Source organism: Zonotrichia albicollis, chromosome 28, assembly GCF_047830755.1.
Source record: "Zonotrichia albicollis isolate bZonAlb1 chromosome 28, bZonAlb1.hap1, whole genome shotgun sequence".
NCBI lineage: Eukaryota > Metazoa > Chordata > Aves > Passeriformes > Passerellidae > Zonotrichia > Zonotrichia albicollis.
The window spans coordinates 6,171,542-6,190,399 of NC_133846.1; the positions used below are offsets into that span (position 1 = coordinate 6,171,542).

Below are 18,858 nucleotides of genomic sequence, written 5' to 3' on the forward strand. Positions count from 1 at the left end.
ATGCTCTATAAAAAGTAAGTGTGGGAGCCTCTGCAATTCCTATCTCAATTCTTATCTCAGTTGCTAACTTAACTTCTTCCTTGTTCAAATCCCCTCAGTCCCTCTCTCACTGTCACTCCAGCCTGTCACACTTCTGCATGTGAAGAGACCATCTGGACCTGAAATATCGGTGTACAAAATAAATAGAGGCTCTTGCTATTTACATTGTTTTATGTTGCTTGTTTAGACTAACTGTGGCAGGCCAAGGTTCTCTGGGAGTGTAGCCGGTTGGACTCTGACCACGCTTCGGGGTGTTTCCGGGGACCTCACGCCTCCTGCAAAAAAAATGGGCTGCAGAATGAAGACACCCCAAACGAGCCTGGGACAAAACAAAACCCCCACCTCACTTCCCGTGCCCTGACGGCTCCCGGCTCTGAGGTACCGGCCTGGGATGGGCCCGCACGGCTGTACCCGAGCTCGCAAACCCCAACCCGCGATGATGCGGGGGCAGGCGAGGCGCAGGGGCGGCGCGCTCCGGGCGCCGGGAGGCCGCGGCTCCCCCCTCGTCAGCCACGGAGGGGGACACGGGCAGCAGCGACCCCCGGCTCAGCCATGAGGGCAGCGCGGAGGGACCCCCCCACCCTCCCGCCACCAGCAGCCCCCGGGGGCCTCCCGCTCGGCGCGGCCCGGGTGTGGGAAGGCACCGGGGAGGGGCGGGCGGTGCCTGCCCGCGGGGGGAGCGGAGCGCGGAGCCCCCTCCCCCGCCTGGCCGCTGGCTGCCGCCTCTCCCCGCCGCTCGGCCGGCCCGCGCCGCCACCGCCGCCTCCATCTTGAGCGTGTGTCCCCTGCTCCCCCCCCGCCTCCACAGCACCGAGAGCGTCGGGGGCGCTGGAGCCCCGGGGGGGAGCGGGGGGGAGGTGAGGGTGGTGGGGGGCGAAGCGGCACCGGGGCCGGAGCGGCAGCGGCGGGAGCAGCGGCGGCAGCAGCGGCGGCAGCGGCAATGAGGAGGCGGCGCTGAGGAGGCGGCAGTAGCCGGAGCGGACGGAGCCGACATCTTGTGCCCTCCCCTCCCGCCGCCGGCTGGGTGAGCCCGTCCGCCCCAGGGGGGAGGGGAGGGGAGGGGGAGGCGGAGAGAATTAAAAAAAAAAAAAAAAAAAAGGAAAGGAAAAAAAAAAAGGAAAAGAAAAACAAAAACAAAAATTCCCCCCAAAAGGAGGCGGCGGCAACGGTGGAGAAGCCGCGGCAGCGGCGCGCTGAGCCGGCCAGGTAAAGCTCTGCGTGGGAGGCCGCGACACCCTTCCTTCAGGGGTCTCTCCTCCCTCACACACCCCCGCGCCGGGGTCGCGGGAAGGTGACCGGGCGGGCGGGAAGGAGCTGGGGGAGGCCGGTGCGCCGCAGCTTGCGGGCCTCTCCCGCGTCCCTGCTCCGTCTCTGTGCCGCGAGAGCGGCCCGCGATCCCTCGCCGAGGAGGGGGCAGCGGTGAAGAGCGCCCGGGGACGGGGAACGGACAGCGCCGCGTAAACCGGACCCCCCCATCGCCGCCATCTTGGCCCCCCCTTCTTCGCGGCGCGGCGGGGGCGCCGCCCACCTTCTCCCACGCGATTGGCCCAGGCGGGGCCGAGCGCACCCGCCGTTAGCCCCGCAGAGCCTTGCCTTGCTATTGGCAATGGCGCTTTGATGGACGGCGGCGGCAGCCAATGGCCTTGCAGCTCTGATGCGCTGGCGCTCTCTGGAGGCTGTGGCGGCTCCGTGGGGAGAAGTGGCCGCGCACTGGGCCCGGCCCGCGGCTCCGTCCCGCCTGGGTTCATCGCCTTCTCCTCCTGCTCGGGATGGCTTCATTTCTGCCCGAGTCCCTGCTGTGCCTTGGCTCAGCTCGCTGGCTGCTACTGGAGTTCCCTGCGGGGTAGCTCCTGAGAGGAGCTCCCGCCTGTACCTTACAGCTGAGGGCATGTCACCGTTCCCTCAGTCGCTGCTGAGATCTGACACCGCTCATGGCGCGCCCCATCTGTTGCTGAGCCCTGGCTTTATACCTGAAACTTCATCCACAGCCCGTCTCGCACCCTGCCCATTCCAGCGGGAGGGCCTCTCTCGAGGCCCTTGCATCTCCATGCTTGACTTGGTTACAGCAGTGTCTGGGCATTGGTAAAGATCGAGATGTCACCATGTGCCAAGGCAAGCAGCTCTGTAACATCTGTTGGGCACCGACACATTTCATTGTGGGCGTGAGGAGCATAAACCCTTGGCAGGTGTGTGAGGGGACCATGGGCAATCGCAGATATGGCAGGAACATGAAGAGACGTGGCAGAGGGCAGCAGTTTTACTGATGTTTTGATTGGCAAAAGATGCAGAGGGGCTGCAGCTGTTACAGGTTGTTTCTTTCCTCTGGCATCCATTGATTTTATCTTACAGATTTGTTTTTTAAATAGCTCCATGGGTGTCTGTTCCCCATTGCACAGCAGTGGGTTTTAAATCCCAGGGGCTGCACGGAGCTGAGTGGCTGCTGGTGCAGGAGAGCTGTGCTGAGGAACATCTCCAGACCTCATGTTTGGCTTGATGCCCTAAAGAGGGGCAGCCTTTGGTAACAACAAACCCCACACTCTTTATGACTATAGGTCTTCTGCTGTGTGAGAAAAGTATTTCTGACCCTTGGAGATAGCCAAGGCAACACTGCATGGGTGGAAATCACTGTCTTTTCTTTAGAGGACCCCCTTGTGTTCAGTATTCCAGGATATGTGTATAACAGGGGCCTGTACTGTGATGTGGTTCCATACATTGATCTCTCTGTTTTTTTCAGGGGAGCTTTAGCCCCCTTTCTAGTAAATTTAAGTATCCTGATGATGGGCTTGGTTTTTCAGTTGGCTGTTGCAGTAATTGCCCACAGTTGTGAAAGCTGCTGCTCAGGAGAATCAAATCAGTCCTGAAGGAACTCCTGGGGTAGAGTTAAATTCATTCCCAACAGCTCTGTGAGTTGTAGTTGCCTTGTTGTGCTCACTGGGAGCTTCACCCCCTGCTCCCATTGTAATCCCCAGTAGAAATGGGTGATGGGAGCTTTTTGGGATGCCTTGAGCACATTGTGGCAAAGGGATGTCTGAACTTTCTGCTTTCACATCAGCAACCTTTGTCCATGGCAGGACAAAATCGGCATGGGCTGAAATAGCATTTAACCCTGCTTATGTTAAATATTTTTAGCATTTCAGTGTGCACAGGTGCTGTTTGCAGAGGGGCTCATTATGTGTAGCTGGGAGGTGTTTTCAGGTGTGCAGAGGGAATCTAAACTTTCCTAGGTTGCTGCTGTTGTAGGCAATGGCAAGGTCGCAGTGCTCAGCTCAGTTGTCTGAGCTGATTTCATTGCTGCTTTCAAGGTATTTTGGAGGTGTCTCTCCTAATATCCAGGTGTGTGTCTCATTCCAGGCACTCAGCTCTCGCTGGCAGCAATTTCCATGCCATTTTAGGTGCTTCTTCATCGTGCTAAGTAATTGTGTGTTTTACAAACGGGTTGTTTTATGGCACTTGGTTGCTGTGGTGCAAAGCCCACTTTGGGGTAATTTGTCTAGAAAAACACGGATTGTTCCACTAAAGGAGCTCTGCATGCTTGTTTTTCCCATTAACAGATAACTGTTCCTTCAGGTGCTTGTTTCACTGAAATTTCCTTGTCCCTCAGCATTTCAAGCAATTGGCTGTTACCTCATTTTTCCTGAACACAATATTAATGACGTGTGTGGGCAGCTCATAATAATTACTTTATCCTCCATGTATCTTTTTGCCTCCAATATCTTCTTTGCTTGTACCAGCCTGAATTGTAACAGAGCTGTTTGTCAGCAGGATTTTCTTTTGGTTTTCTTTAATTATTATTTTTATTTGATGATCAAGTTACCTTTATAACCTCTTTTTAAAATTATTTTCTCCTACTGATTGGAACCATTGGAGTTCAGCTAGGATGAGTAGACTGGGTGTCTGCAGTATGTGGATCAAGTGACTGATTAAAATTTTAAGGCAAAGGTACCACCAAAATTTGTGGTACCTATATTTGCAGGTAGAAATTATCATCTTTTATTTTACATGTGAGATAAAATTGAGTTTACAGGCTCCATCATTATGGGTGTGCATACTGAAATTGGCACCTGCAGCTTATTTCTGTGGCTGCAGGGAAGAGTTTGGAAATCTTTCCCAGAGCCTGTTTGTTTCTTAAGGCACAGGTGGTATCATGGCTTAATGTCATGGTTCACAGAACCAGTGTTTGAAAAAATATTGCTCCTGGAATTTGCTCCTTCTTTCTGGAATAAGCTTGGGCTTCTTGTAGCTCCTGGTCCTGTGAGATGCTGCTTGCCGTGGCACACAGTTGAGAGTTTCTGGAAATGTCCTTCATGGAGCACAAATACTGCATTGGCTGAGTATAAATTGTGGGTTTGTGGTGTGTTTCCTTGTCTGTGGGTCCCCCAGAAAGGAGCTGGATGTGTGGATTGCTTTAAATAAGGGTGAGGTGCTGCTTCAGGCCTCTGCATAGCAACAGATAAGCTCTGGGCTGGCTTATCTTCTCACAGAGAATTTACATTTGCTTTTCTTTGTCTCCTTTCTGACTTCTTTCAGCCTCAGCTTGTTTATTCCCATAAGTCATGTTCCCATCCTTGACTCTGCCCTTCTCTCTTGCATTACTCACTTGGCTTCCTCTCTGCTCTCCCTCTTTGCCAGCTCCTCCTTCGCCCTGCCATCCCCAAGCTGCTGCCACCATGTCTGAGTCCTCCCCCAGCCCCTCTCCCCGGGCTTCTCCTCTGCTCCCCCCTGACAGGCACCTCCTTAATGTCAGCAGCCGACTCTCAGCTAATTATCTGCCTTGCTGATTAGCAGTTTGTGCGGGCAGAGCTGGCTGGGGCTTTTTGTTAAGGCTCTGAGCAAATGCCATTTCACAGCTCCTGGAGCTGGGAGCTGGCTTGCTGCTCTCCTGCTTGTAGCCCCGTGGACTCTCCATAGCCAGGTGGCTCAGGTGGATGAATGGGAATTGTGGCTGCAGGGGGGTAACGCCAGAGCTCGTAAGTCCATTGGGATCCATGCTGCTTGTTGCCTTTTTATCCCTTTGCTTCCTCATGGAAGAACAGAAGGGATCCACATCCTGTCTCTGCTGCATTGCTCAGTTCATCCTCTGGTTCTGTTTGTGACCCTTGACAGAAGGAAAAGCAAAACTGGAGGATGATTTTTCATTGTAGGGCTTTTTTGCATCTGCAGTGTCAGAATGGAAGGGTTGGTGGTGGCAGCCCTGAGCTGTGAAACCTGGAGGAGCTCCCTCCTGGACTGAGGGAAAACCATTAGTTTTCTCATCTGGAGCTGACAAAAAAAAAAATTACATTGGAAACTGCATTCATAAGACCTGAATGGTGCATTCCTTTTCACCTGGAAAACATCCAGCACATTTGGGGATATAAATGGAAAGTCACAGGCAAAAGAGCAGCGGAGAACTTGTTGGTTTGTGTGAGCTTAATATATGAATGGTGCAAGAAGGTTGAATAGGTGAATGGTTCAGTGTTGTTTGAATTTCAGGGGATCTGAATGGCTTGCTGATCTGGGTGCACAGCAGACTGTTTGTATGTTGTGCTGTCAAATGGTTTTGAGTTTTTCTCACTGGTGGTGTGTTGGAATGTACATGTGTGGTGTTACATACAGGAAGTTGGAGGGTGCTGTGCAGGAAATGGCTGATGTATCAAGTACCTGCCTGTATCTAAGGTGTAAAGACTCAGCTACAACTTCAGAGCAGCTTTAGAGCCTGAAATTGCTGGAGTCTCTGGTAGCAATTCTCTCTGTTGCAGCACTGAGTGAGTTCTTCAGTCTGTGCTGCCTCTTGCTCGTCTCCTGTCTTACCGTGCCTGTGTGCTGTTGTGTGCAGGCTGTGCGGAGCACAGGGATGAGGAAGCCTCGGCGGCGGTGCCGGCAGCACGCGGAGGGGCGGCGTTCTCCCTCGCCCTACAGCCTCAAGTGCTCGCCCACGCGCGAGACGCTGACGTACGCGCAGGCGCAGCGCATCGTGGAGGTGGACATCGACGGGCGCCTGCACCGCATCAGCATCTACGACCCCCTGAAGCTCATCACCGAGGACGAGCTGACGGCCCAGGACATCACCGAGTGCAACAGCAACAAGGAGAACAGTGAGCAGCCCCTCCTCACTTCCAAATCCAAGAAAACACCTTCCAAAGGCAAGAAGAAGGAGTCCTGCTCCAAGCATGCGCCGGGGATATCTTTGCACTTGCCCCAGCCCAAGTTCCGTGTGGTGGACTCCTTCAGCCAGCCTGATGCTCCTCCCCTCCCTGCTGCCTACTACCGCTACATTGAAAAGCCTCCCGAGGACCTTGATGTAGAAGTGGAGTATGACATGGATGAGGAGGATCTGGCATGGCTGGAGATGGTCAACGAGAAGAGAAGGGCTGATGGTTATGGGACAGTTTCTGCTGACACTTTTGAGCTGCTGGTGGATCGGTTGGAAAAGGAGTCGTACCTCGAGAGCAGGAACAACGGGGCTCAGCAGTCCCTCATTGATGAGGATGCCTTCTGCTGTGTCTGCATGGACGATGAGTGTCACAACAGCAATGTCATCCTGTTCTGTGACATTTGCAACCTGGCTGTGCACCAGGAGTGTTACGGCGTGCCCTACATCCCCGAGGGGCAGTGGCTTTGCCGCTGCTGCTTGCAGTCCCCTTCTCGCCCCGTGGACTGTGTCCTTTGCCCAAACAAAGGGGGAGCCTTCAAGCAGACCAGTGATGGCCGCTGGGCTCACGTGGTCTGTGCCATCTGGATCCCAGAGGTCTGCTTTGCAAACACTGTGTTCCTGGAGCCCATCGAGGGGATCAATAACATCCCTCCAGCTCGGTGGAAGCTCACGTGCTGCATCTGCAAGCAGAAGGGCATGGGAGCTGCTATCCAGTGCCACAAGGTGAACTGTTACACTGCCTTCCACGTCACCTGTGCACAGAGAGCCGGTCTCTTCATGAAGATTGAGCCCATGAGGGAGACCAGCATCAACGGCACCACGTTCACCGTGCGCAAGACTGCCTACTGTGAGAGCCACTCCCCGCCTGGCACGGTGAGAAGAGGGTGCCCAGCTGCTGGTGGTGATTGGCAGGAGGTCACTGTGAAGGAGGAGGAAGAGGAGGAGGTCAGTTCTGGCCCTCCCAAAGGGTCTGTGAAGAAAAACCAAGTGAAATTGAAGCAAAAGATCAAAAAGGAGCCTGGTGATGTGACCAAAGGGCGTTCGTCCATGCCCGTGGTGACCGTTGCACAAATTCCCTCTTACAGGTGAGTGTTGCTGGTTTAGGGAAGGAGTTGGACAGCAATAGCTGAACAGGGTCTGTTTTAAGGACTCAGTCCCTCTCATTGTTGACCTTGGAAACGCTGACTCTTCAGTCCAGGCTTTAGCAATGACTGTTTTCAGAGTGCTCTGCAGCATAACTTGTGGCTGGGTTTCTTCTGAGTGTCACTGTGGTTCTCTGGCTTTGCTGAGCAGCCATCCCAAGCTGATGTGTAATGCAGACTGTGTGGTGGTCCCTAATGGCAAACACCCATCCACCATGAAGGCATTTTTAAAATACTTGAGACATTACAGGTTGGTAGGCAGGTAGGGGTCATCCCACTGTTAAAACTTTAATTTCTCCTCTTACTACAGAGCATGTCAAACCTGACAGTGTTGCAAGCAGCTTTGACTTTGGCTGTATTTTTGTATTTTTCTCCCAGCTCTCCCTCATGCAGAGCTAGGTAGTGCTGAATTTTTGTTTGGTGCCTTAGGAAGTGTGTTGATGTGTCTGTTTTAACAGATAGGCTGATAAGGCACCATGTATAAGATAAGAATGGTAAAAAAAGGTTAAAATAGGTGATCTGTTATTCCTGGACTCCTGTCAAGTTAATTTCCCAGGCTCCAGATTAATAACATCAAACTTAAATGGCCCCTGGAAGGTTCTTGACACAGGAAGGAGTTTTGAAATTAAGGCTTGCAGCTGAATTGATGATTTCATACTTTGTGCTGTGGCAAGTGCTTGGTGGGACCCTCCAGCAGGAAAAGGGGGCCCATCTGTCTGCATGTGAGGAGATCCCAGATTGTCCCAGTTTGTGCGCACTGGGATTTGAGTGAGCATTGACACAGCACTGCAAAGCTTCATCAGGAGACCCCAGGCTCTGCAAAGGCACCATTGCTTTGCAGCTGGCTCCATGACACTCTGTGCTTCCTTCAGGCTGAACAAGATCTGCAGTGGGCTCTCCCTGCAGAGGAAGAACCAGTTCATGCAGAGGCTGCACAACTACTGGCTGCTGAAGCGGCAGGCGAGGAACGGGGTGCCCCTGATCCGGCGGCTGCACTCGCACCTGCAGTCGCAGAGGAACGCCGAGCAGGTGAGGGCTGCTCCCCTCAGCCCACAGGGCTCACAGCCTGCCCTCCAGCAGGAGCTGAGCTTAACACAGGGCTGGCGAGGGAGCGAGGCTGAGAAGATCAGATTTGAGTCTCTCTCGGTCTCCTCTTGGTGCGCCTGAAGAGCTGAGTTAGTGCTTTGGGCTGCTGCTCCCATGCACAGAAAAATATCCAGCCTCAGCAATAAACTTGGATGTAAAAGCAGGGAGGGTGTAAATGAGCACACTCTCAAGTGTGTTCCCTGGGTGAAGCTGCAGGATAATTTGGGGTAATTTCACAGATAAGGTAAAAGCTAGAAAAGCTGATGTTCTCTCTGTTAGACAGCTAAGTGCTGGAGGAAGGAGGGGACATGGCCTGAACAAGAGACAAGGCAGTAAGAGGAAAACTCTGAGAGCAATTCCCAGAGGATTCCTAGAAGAAGAAGGAAGCACAGGAAGCCTGTGGTGTTTTTTCTCTCACCCCACTGGTGTTTTGCAGAAGGAGCAGGATGAGAAGACGAGTGCAGTGAAGGAGGAGCTGAAGTACTGGCAGAAGCTGCGCCATGACTTGGAGCGGGCTCGGCTGCTCATCGAGCTCATCCGGAAAAGGGAGAAGCTCAAACGGGAGCAGGTGGGGAGTTCTGGCTGTCAGTTCCTGCTCTGAACCTCAGCCCCATGCAAGCCCTCTGTGCATTTTGGGGAAAAGTGTGATCTTTGTATCTGTCTATATTCATTCTCTCATTGATGCAGTCTTGTTGCTGAGCACATCAAATGCAGTTTGCTTTGTGTAAACAGGCTTGCTTACCTTTGTTACTGAAGTGTTGACTTAATGACATAACAAGTGATTATAAGATCAAAGAAATGAAGATGTTAAAGGACAAATAAATACTTTTATCTTGTTCCAGTCTTCTTTGAATAGATTTTCCATGCAGGAGATTTTCAGTGCTACAACTTGTTTGCTTGAAATCAAGCAGTATTAGAGACTTCCTAAAGGATAGAGGGAACTGTGTTAGGAATTTGCAGATATTTAACCACTGTTGTTTGGTTTCTGCCTTGAAATCCGAGAGCTTATGTCTTAAACTTTGTTTTTGCTCTCTAGTCTAATTATGGATGTTGTTGTTCATATAAATGCTTGCATACTTTTAATTTTTATATAATGTTGCTAATTGGCATAATAACAATATCTTGAGGCAGACAGTTCTCCAGGATAATTTAGCAGGCATGAAAAGCCTGTTTTCATTTTTAATTGTAGTTATCCTTTAACTTCCTGGGGTTTCCTCTTGTTTTGACTTTGTGAGATTGAATAAACAGGAGTTCCCCATGTAAAAGGATTGGACTGGGCAGTGTACATGGAGAGTGCAAGGTGCTTGCCAGAAATTCTACAACAATGCTGGCCTGAGGTTTCCACTACTCAGTAAAGCTGGGGGGATGATTCAGAAGAATCTGGAGGGAGACACTGCCCATAGATCCTGTTGTCAGTGAGTTATTGCTGGACTCCTGTCCTCATGGCTGTGTTCTGTTGCCAGGTCAAGGTGCAGCAGGCTGCCATGGAGCTGCAGCTGACCCCGTTCAATGTCCTGCTCCGCACAACCCTGGACCTGCTGCAGGAGAAGGATGCTGCCCAGATCTTCACAGAGCCTGTCAACCTGAACGAGGCAAGTCCCTTTCCTAAAGGTGCTTAGTGGGTTTAGATGAGATATTGCTGGGCAGATGCACAAACCACCTTGTCCTGAGCTGCTGGTGGACTAAAAACTATCTCAAAAAGGACTCATGATGTGTCCGGGACAAAAAAAGGGTGTTTTGTTCTGAAAGCTTAGCACATTTGGATTAGTAATGTTTCGCAGAGCCAGGGCGTGTCTGCCTTGCCTGGGTGACACAGAAATGAACATCTGTTGCTGCCCCTTGCCAGTGGAAAGGGCATTAAGAGTGCTTGTGCTGGGTGCGCTCTGGTTGGCTAGTAAATGGTTTTTGTAATTGTACAGGTTTTATATGTTTAGGTTCCAGATTACCTGGAATTCATTTCCAACCCAATGGATTTTTCCACCATGAGGCGGAAGCTGGAGTCCCACCTGTACCGAACCTTGGATGAGTTTGAGGAAGACTTTAACCTTATAGTTGCCAACTGCATGAGGTATAATGCTAAAGACACGATTTTCCACCGAGCAGCTGTCCGGCTCCGGGACCTCGGGGGAGCGATTTTGCGTCACGCGCGGCGCCAGGCCGACAGCATCGGCTTTGACCCTGGCGTGGGGATTCACCTGCCTGAGTCGCCCAAGCCCCACGACTTTTACCGCTTTTCTTGGGAGGATGGTGAGTAGGGATGTGGGGTTTTTTCCCCTCAGGCAGATCGTACATTTAGTTCTGAGCATGTTGTTCAGCCTGCATGGAAATTGTAGCTGTTCTGCACATGGGGATTTTCCTGTCCATCTGTTTACCTAGGCACATACAGAACTCCTTTAGGACCCCAGGGAGTGGGATTTCAGTGAGCTGGGCGCTCTGAGCTAGGTGCAGCTTAGCTCCAGCTCTCCTAGTGCATGTCTGTGTTGGCAGAGCCTTGTAAACTGCCCGTGCTCTTTGATTTGTGCCAGGAATGTTGTACAAACTCACTCTTTCAAAAAGCAGTGCAAACTTGGGTCTGGGATTTTTTGCTCTGGGGAAAGCTCATATATTTCATTGTAAACTGGCAAAAAGTACAGCAGCTGGGTTAGATGGAGCACTGAGGGCTGAAAGGAAGTGATGAAGGGTGAAGGTAATGGGACCTAAGCAATCCTTCTAGCTGAGACTTTCCATTCCCAACACAACCCCATCCATTCCCACAGCCCTCTTGAGATGCAGCTCCAAAGCATTAGTTGAGTAACTTGGCTAAACTTGGTAGAGCCATGAAGCACACAGAGCTTGCAGTGTGCCATCTGGCTCCTCAGTGTTGAAGCCCTCTTGGGTGCAGATGGACAGTCATTATGAAATTTGTGTAGGTGTTCAGCTGTCTGTCCTGCTCCAGCGGATGCCAGCCCTCCAGCAGAGCCAGAGGAATGGAAAATATGTTACATTTTGGCCGCTTCTGTTTGTGGTCTGATTTTGTCATTTAATCTGACAATGAAATAGGTTTCTGACAATGCCTAGACCACAAGCTATTCTGTGTCGGGTGCAGACATGTCCTTTCGCTGTTGCCCCTGGGGCAGTAACAAGAACTGAGGGACAGTGCAAGTTGAATCAGCTGCTTTTTATCCAGAGAAGGAAGAAGTCCAGGCTCCAAAGTTATTGACCGCTAAATCCCCAGGCTAAAGCGATCGATTGATGGACAGCATCAAAGGCAACGAGGCCTGGCACGGGCCCAGATGCTTCTCCAGGAAGCCTCACTCCCTCCCTTCACTGTTCATCTCTTTGCTGCAGTGGATAACATCCTGGTGCCGGAGAACCGGGCTCACCTGTCCCTGGAGGCGCAGCTGAAGGAGCTGCTGGAGAAGCTGGACTCGGTGAGCGCCATGCGCTCCAGCGGCGCCCGCACGCGGCGCGTCCGGCTGCTGCGGCGCGAGATCAACGCCCTCCGCCACAGGCTGGCCCAGCAGCAGCACTGCAAGGCCCTGCCCAACGGGGACGGGCTGGACACAGCGCCCAGGGAAGGGGAGGAGGAAGGGGAGAAAGGTGAGCAGTGGGATTTTCATTCCAGGTCTGTGATGCTCGTCAGCAGTCAAAGCCTGCTGCTTCTCCTGTGACTTTAGTGAAAGATGGGGATGGCTGTTGGTAGTTTTGGGGATGATCTTTGCCAAAACACTCAAACGGATTATTTATTCCTTTAGGAGATGGTGGCAAGCTCCCGTACCCTCCAACCCTGGAGCCCACAGGACCTGCACCCAACCTCTCAGAGCTGGACTCTCTGCAGGACCCTCCAACGCTCAAACCCATCAGTGAAAGCAGGCCCCTGAACCAGCTGCAGAGGAGGATGGTGTCGGACAGGGAGCTCTTTGACAAGAAGGCTCTGCAGCAGGAGAGCCAGGCTTTCCAGCGCCTGCTGTCCAACAACGGCCTCAACGGCCTGGCCCTGCCCCCTGCAGACAGCCCTGCCAGCCCCGCCCTCAGCAGCGTGGGCCGGCGGACCTCGGTCCTTTTTAAAAAAGCCAAGAACGGTGTGAAGCTGCAGAGGGGTCTGGAGTGCTCCCTGGAGAACGGGGAGGAGCACAGGCAGGGCGGGCAGCACTCCCCGCCCTGCCCCGACGGCGAGCGGCAGGCACGGAAACGCTCTGCCCTGGGCTCTGGGCTGGTGTTTGAGGCCTGCAGGTGAGTGGCCCAGGCAGAGCTGTTCCCTGGAACACCTTCTGTGTCTGGGTTAATCTCTCTGATTCTGTTCTTTGACTTCTTGGTTCAAACCCAGGCCATTCTGTTACTTGTGTGTTGACTCTAAAACACAAAAAGCCGCTGAGTTTTCATCCTGTCCTCTTGAGCTGCAGGTCCCAAAAGCAGTGCTTGATTTTCGAGCAACTGGGTGTGTGTTACACTGCTCTTTCTCAGTGCATGCACATCCTCTCTGCTGATGCAGCTCTTGGGAACCAAAGCTTGGAAAAACTTGAATTCAAATTTTCAGTTCAGCACTGCAGGTAGAGCTGAACTTTTGCCACCTACTAAACAGCTGCTTTCTTCCTCTCAGAAGTTTGGGCAGAATTGGGCACTTCAAACATGACTGAACAGACTTAAAGCAAGCACCTGACATCTTCTGATGTCTGTTGTCCAGGATAATGTGTTTTCTCCTAATGCCCTGCATTTTTCCTGCCAGTGGTGTGGTGCCTCCCAAGCGGAGCCGAGGGAAGCCGGCTCTTTCTCGGGTGCCCCTCCTGGAGGGTGTGAATGGAGACTCTGATTTCAGTGGCTCAGGTGAGAATTGCTGCCCAGCACCCTCTGCTCTGCACCCACCCCAACCAGGGGGAGCACAGGCTGCCTAGGCTGGGCCTGCCTGGGCACTGTTACCTGCTTTGTTACAGGTTTAGGTTATTGCAGATAACATTTTCATTATAGAAGATTACTCCTTTTCCAGGACCAGGCTGTCTGATTTCATATCTATGACCAAATCCATTGTGGGGCCGTTTGATTTCAGTGACTCAGTCTGATTAACATTTCTGTATTGAGGAGTTCATGTGAAGCCACATGACCCATGATTTAGGAGACTGTGGCTTTATCTTAGTGCTGAACCTGAGTGCACTGACAGAGCACAAAGAAGGCTGGAGTTTGGTACAGGCTGAGTTTTATCATAAACACCCAGTTCATATAGATACAAACAAGTGATTTCCTTTTTGTCCTGTCAGTGTGCTTTAAGCACTAGAGTTGTTCATCTGTTTTAGTTGATTGCTACTGAGATGAGGCCTGGGTGAGATGACAGTGTGGTTCCTTGTGTTCTCATACCCTCTTGCTGGTAGCAGCTCCTAAGCTGTGTGTGCTGCTGTCCCTTAGGCAGGCCTCTCCTGATGTCCTTTGAGAGCCAGGCTGAGCTGGAGCCCCTGGAGCTGGTGTGGGCCAAGTGCCGTGGTTATCCCTCCTACCCTGCCTTGGTGAGTGCCCTGGGGCTGGGACAGCCTCACCTTGCAGCTCAGGTAGACACAGTTCTGCTGTGCACTGTAACCAGGCAGAAAAGGGAAACTTCCCAAAATAATGGAATATGTGCTTTTGGTTTTCTCCTTTTCCCTTTGCACAGTGAATTTTCCCTGTGCTCATTGTTTCAGAGCTTTGCAGAGGATTCATAAAACTTTGGTCTGTCATTGTCAGGGGTAGGAGCTCTTTCACTCTCCTCTGAGGAAAGTCATCAGTGCTGTGGGGATGAGAAGACCTAAATTTTACAAGTGCAGGCACCAGGTTCTGCTGCCTGCACATTTCCCTGTTTGGTGAGCACAGCTCCATCTGTAGGTGCCCAGCTGGCCCTGTCGTGTCTACATTCTTTGCAACAACCATATGTTTGATTTAAATATGAGCATATATGCATGTCCCTTGAGTGGTATTTCTTACTGTTTATCTGCCTTTGGATATTTATCTATCAATGCCTTCAAAAAGGGCAGATTCTGCTGGAAGTGTGACTCTCATCCCTGCTCTTCTCCAAGTGGGAGCCCAGAAGAGGGAACATCCATGGATCAGCCACAGCAGTTTTAGTTCTCCATGTGGCTACAGCCAGAGTTAAACTGTGGCTTAGAGTGGATTTAACCACTGAGGCTGCCTCAAAAAATGCTTTTTCTGTAGCAGCCTGTTGTGGTGGCAAAGTGTCTTAATAAATTCCTACAGATGGACAATGTCAAAGCCAATCTACTTTTTCAGGCCCTTAGGAGGGGAGAGGAACAGACTGAGTATTGCAGGCACCCTCTGCTGTTTTCTTCTCCTGTGCTGACACAGCACAAATGTGCACATGGACATTTCTGCTTTATAGGGGCAGAACTGATGGATTTGTTGTGACTTATCTTCCAAATTACTGTAGTCTCTGTTCCCCTGGCTTGATGGAGCCAGCACTGCTTGTCAACTCTCAAAATATTTGGCCTGGTTCTGATCTAATGCAGTGTAAATCTGAGCAATGCCACTGATGTCAGCTGAGTTGTTCCAGAATGGAGCTGTTGTGAAATCACATTTGCCTGGGGAGTACAGCAGGAGCATTGCATTTGTCTGGAGTTTGGTGTGAGGGAGGGAAACCCTTTGCTGAACAGAATAATGCTGAGTTTGTCCTGAATTACACATTAGTGTAAATGCATTTACAGCCACACAAAACCACACAGATCCCTTTTTCAAGATGGGGTGCCTGGCTTTGGGACTGACTGGCTTCCCTCCCACAGGGGAAGCCTCAGAATGAAATTGTTTTAGAAAACAAGCAGTTTTGCTTACCCACCCAAAGCAACCTTAATTTGTCTAGCTTGGGCACACTGAGACCAGGAGAACAATGCACTCTGCTCATTGCTTGGAAGGATTCTGCACTAAAAGTCCTCCCCCTGTGTCCCCAGATCATCGACCCCAAGATGCCACGTGAGGGGTTGCTGCACAACGGGGTCCCCATCCCTGTGCCCCCCATGGACGTCCTGAAGCTGGGGGAGCGGAGGCAGACAGAGGCAGGAGAAAAACTCTTCCTTGTCCTTTTCTTTGACAACAAGAGAACCTGGTGAGTGTGAGAAGATTTAACATGAGCTTTGGGATGTGGGAGCACAGAGGGATTATGATGATGTCACATGTAAATGGGGGAATGTAAACATGCAGAGAGGTCTGTGCTCAGGAGGTATTTTGGCTGCAGGGGCTTCTGTGTCAAATGCAGGGATTTAAACATTTGTACCATCATTGTGGGGCAGTGATGGTGAATGAATCCATCACGTGGGGAGGAGCTGACAGCTCTGTGCACTCCTCTCTGCTGCAGGCAGTGGCTGCCACGGGACAAGGTCTTTCCCCTGGGCGTGGATGACACGGTGGACAAGCTGAAGATGATGGAGGGACGCAAGACCAGCATCCGCAAGTCGGTGCAGGTGGCCTACGACCGAGCCATGATCCACCTGAGCCGAGTGCAGGGGGACAACCCCTTCATGCCAGCCCCCTACCTGTGAGGGGCTGCTGGGGCCTCCTCCTGCTCCTCCACACCTGCAGCTCCCTGCACTGACAGGGCAGCCCCTCCACAGCTGGCAGCTCGCCTCGGAGTACCCTGAAATGTGCCAAAAAACCCTTGTCCGGCTTCTTCCTGAATGTGTCTTGTGAAGAGCGGGCAGGAGATGAAATGTACTCTGCAGGGAGTAAGGTAGGTAGGGAAAGCTGCCAGGAGCCAAGGTGAGTTGCTGCAGTGAGCAGAGCACACATCACTTGGGTGTTGGGGCCTCGTGCACCGTCCCTGCCTCTGTGGACTGCCAGGGTTTTGAGTTGTCAGCCAGTCCCAGGTAATTCCTGGCAACCTGGCACCCCCAGGATCCTTTACAGAAATCCCAACTGGACTTTCTTGTGCCAAATTTACCCTAATCATTGGCCTTTTCATTTTTGTTTAAAGGCATTGTCTTGTCACATAAAAACTGCACAGAATCATAGCTGGGAGCTCTCATTGTGATTCTCCTGTCTACCTACATTGTGTTTTCATGTTTAGATTTCTCTCACTGCATTTAGAAAAGCTTGAGATTTTGGTAGCCTTCCCCCCTTGCACAGTTTCATGCACAGATGCACAGAGCTTTAAAGATGAAAATCAAATTACCTGATGTGTGTCTATATGTATGTCTTAGAAATTGATTTTGTAGTTTCACATTTCAGTTCTGATTTCTGTGACTCTGCTTGTTGCAGTAACATTTCATATCATGACTTAGCACAGTACCTAAGAAAAGATAACTTCCTTTTTTTGAGAAGTAATTTTGGAGGTGTCTGTTGAGCTGGAGCAGCTCTTCAGGCACTGAGGTTGATCAGGGTTGGAGGGAGATGCATCTTTTGTGTTGCTTTATGCACATTTGGTGTAAGGCTCCTCTTCCTTTTTTCCCCCTCCTCTTTCCTGTCTCCCTGTTTTCCTCTGCCACCTTTTGGACTGAAAGCAAGCACTGACCAGAGCACACGACCCTGCTGCTGTTTCACCTTCTCCCACACGTGCACATCCTTCCCTGCAGTGTTGTCATCCAGGTAAACCCAGACAATCCCTGTTGGTTTGGGTTTGCATTGCAAAAAAAAACAACAAACAGGGACAAACTGATGTTTGGGAACTTGGTGACTCAATCTTTTCTATTAGCCAAGGACTTTATGATTTCTCTGATCTCTTCTGTTGCATATCCCTCTTTGCTTTCCCATTTTAAAGAGCCAAAGGTGCAAAGCAAGATTGTAGATTGAATATCATCATTTTGCTTTTTAACTCAGTATTTTTAAATTATTTTTAACTTTTTCATACTGAAGAGAATGTGGAGTCAAAATAATAATAATTAATGAATAGTAGGGAGTAATCACTGCCATTTCTACTTGCTCTACTTTTTTAAAAATACCACTTCTTATACATTGGGGCATGGAACTGCATTTGAAGGAATTTTAAGGTTCCTTTAACATACAGAGATGGGGCATAGGAGTTTGTAAAAATATTAATAGTGCTAATAATGCCCATGGAGTGTGGCTAGGGAAGGATGTTGTGTATATAGCTGTAAAATGTTCTAAATTATTTAGATCTATTGTCACCATTCTTGAAGTCCTCAGTTGTGTTGCTGGGTCTTTTATATGCACACAGTGTAATTTATTTAAAGGAACATACACTTCTCCAGGTGGTAGCTCAGCTGTGGACTAGTGACCTGTGTATATGTTTTAAGGTCTTGGGAGTTGGTCTTTTTTTTTCTTTTTGTTTTTAATTTTGTTTGGTTTTAAATGAGTTTAGAATTTGGATTGGCTGATATCCTGTTGTTGCTACAGAACCTAAATGTTACTGTCAGTCTGCTGTAAAGCACAGATTGCTCTATTTATTGTAGAAAGTGAGTTTATTTGCTTTCTAGAATTGTTTATATCAGATGGTATAAGAGAAGTAATAAGAAAATCTATGCTTGTAAAGAAAAAAAAAAGCTAATTTTACCTACTATAATCTGACTGTCTGAGACTATATTTTCTCTCTGAGAAATAAATGTTCTAATGTATGGAAAAAAAAGCAAAACAACAAACCACCACCCTCAGAAAGAGTTCTTCCTTGCTAATGTTGTCCTGAAATGCAGAACTTACTGTGATGGCTTTAATTGTCCCAGTGGGCCCAGGTGGAGGTGACACAGGAGGGTCCTGTGTCCCTCCCTGGGTGCTGCATGGAGAGGTCCCACCTTGTGCTGGTTTTGTTTGTAGGGTTTGTTTTTTTTTTTGTTTGTGTGGAGTGTTTTTTTAATTATTTCCTTTTTTTAGTTGATGTTAAACTAAGGACCTCTGTTGTCTCAGAGAAAAACAACAAAAGGCACACACAAACAAAGTCCAACTGCCTGAGAAAAACAAGTCCACCTTAGGAAAGTGATTTCTTGAGATACTGCTTGGAGTTCTATTGGCACAAGGTTCTGCCTGTCTCATGCCTGGCCTGGCCCTCCCTGCCTGCTGCTTTTCCCTCTGGGAACAGAAGGGGAACGTGGAGGCCTGGGAGGCTCCAGCCCTGCCGGGAAAGCCCTGGGGCCCAGCGGGAGTGCTGGGAGCAGCCCAGGGAGGCCCAGACCCAGCCCAGCACAGGGAATGGCCCTGGAAGCATCCCCAGCTGCTGGGGGTAACAGCACCCACAGCAGGGCCTGCCCCAGGGAGGCTGCTGGGCACGGCAGGGAGAGTGCCCTGGCTGTGGGCACGGCCCAGAGAGCTGCCCTGGCTGTGGGCATGGCAGGGAGAGCTGCCCTGGCTGTGGGCACGGCCCAGAGAGCTGCCCTGGCTGTGGGCACGGCCCAGAGAGCTGCCCTGGCTGTGGGCACGGCCCAGAGAGCTGCCCCAGCTGTGGGCACAGCCACTGCTGCTTCCAGGGCTGCTCCTCCCTGCAGTGCAGCCCTGGCACTGCCCTGGCACTGCCAGCCCTGCAGCCCCTGGGGCTCCACAGCTCGCCCCTGCTTCTGCTGGGAGCTC

General features: G+C 51.0%; 1 protein-coding gene across 5 annotated transcripts; it reads left to right on the forward strand.

Annotated features, from left to right (window-relative positions):
• The first annotated feature begins 463 nt into the window (after positions 1-463).
• On the forward strand, positions 464-16,985 carry BRPF3 (bromodomain and PHD finger containing 3). 5 transcript variants are annotated; one of them, XM_074528000.1, is made up of 13 exons: positions 464-1,063; positions 1,193-1,245; positions 5,855-7,257; positions 8,187-8,343; positions 8,837-8,968; positions 9,864-9,992; positions 10,335-10,647; positions 11,728-11,979; positions 12,135-12,612; positions 13,106-13,203; positions 13,777-13,874; positions 15,300-15,454; positions 15,704-16,985. In XM_074528000.1, exons 3-13 carry the CDS (start codon positions 5,873-5,875, stop codon positions 15,885-15,887), a joined length of 3,381 nt encoding a protein of 1,126 aa, XP_074384101.1. In that variant the 5' UTR covers positions 464-1,063; positions 1,193-1,245; positions 5,855-5,872; the 3' UTR covers positions 15,888-16,985. The 5 variants fall into 5 exon arrangements, with proteins under 5 accessions (XP_074384101.1, XP_074384100.1, XP_074384099.1 ...); XM_074527999.1 differs by lacking the exon at positions 1,193-1,245; XM_074527998.1 differs by lacking the exon at positions 464-1,063 and having other exon boundaries at positions 1,089-1,245.
• Positions 16,986-18,858: the final 1,873 nt, after the last annotated feature.

What these genes read in the sequence shown, in the direction of transcription:
- BRPF3 (XM_005492813.4), top strand. Translation starts at nt 2,142, where the DNA reads ATGTGCCAAGGCAAGCAGCTCTGTAACATCTGTTGGGCACCGACACAT. An exon ending in GCACAAATTCCCTCTTACAG is followed by an intron (nt 7,258 to 8,186) that starts GTGAGTGTTGCT and finishes TGCTTCCTTCAG; the next exon opens with GCTGAACAAGATCTGCAGTG. An exon ending in TTTGACAACAAGAGAACCTG is followed by an intron (nt 15,455 to 15,703) that starts GTGAGTGTGAGA and finishes TCTCTGCTGCAG; the next exon opens with GCAGTGGCTGCCACGGGACA.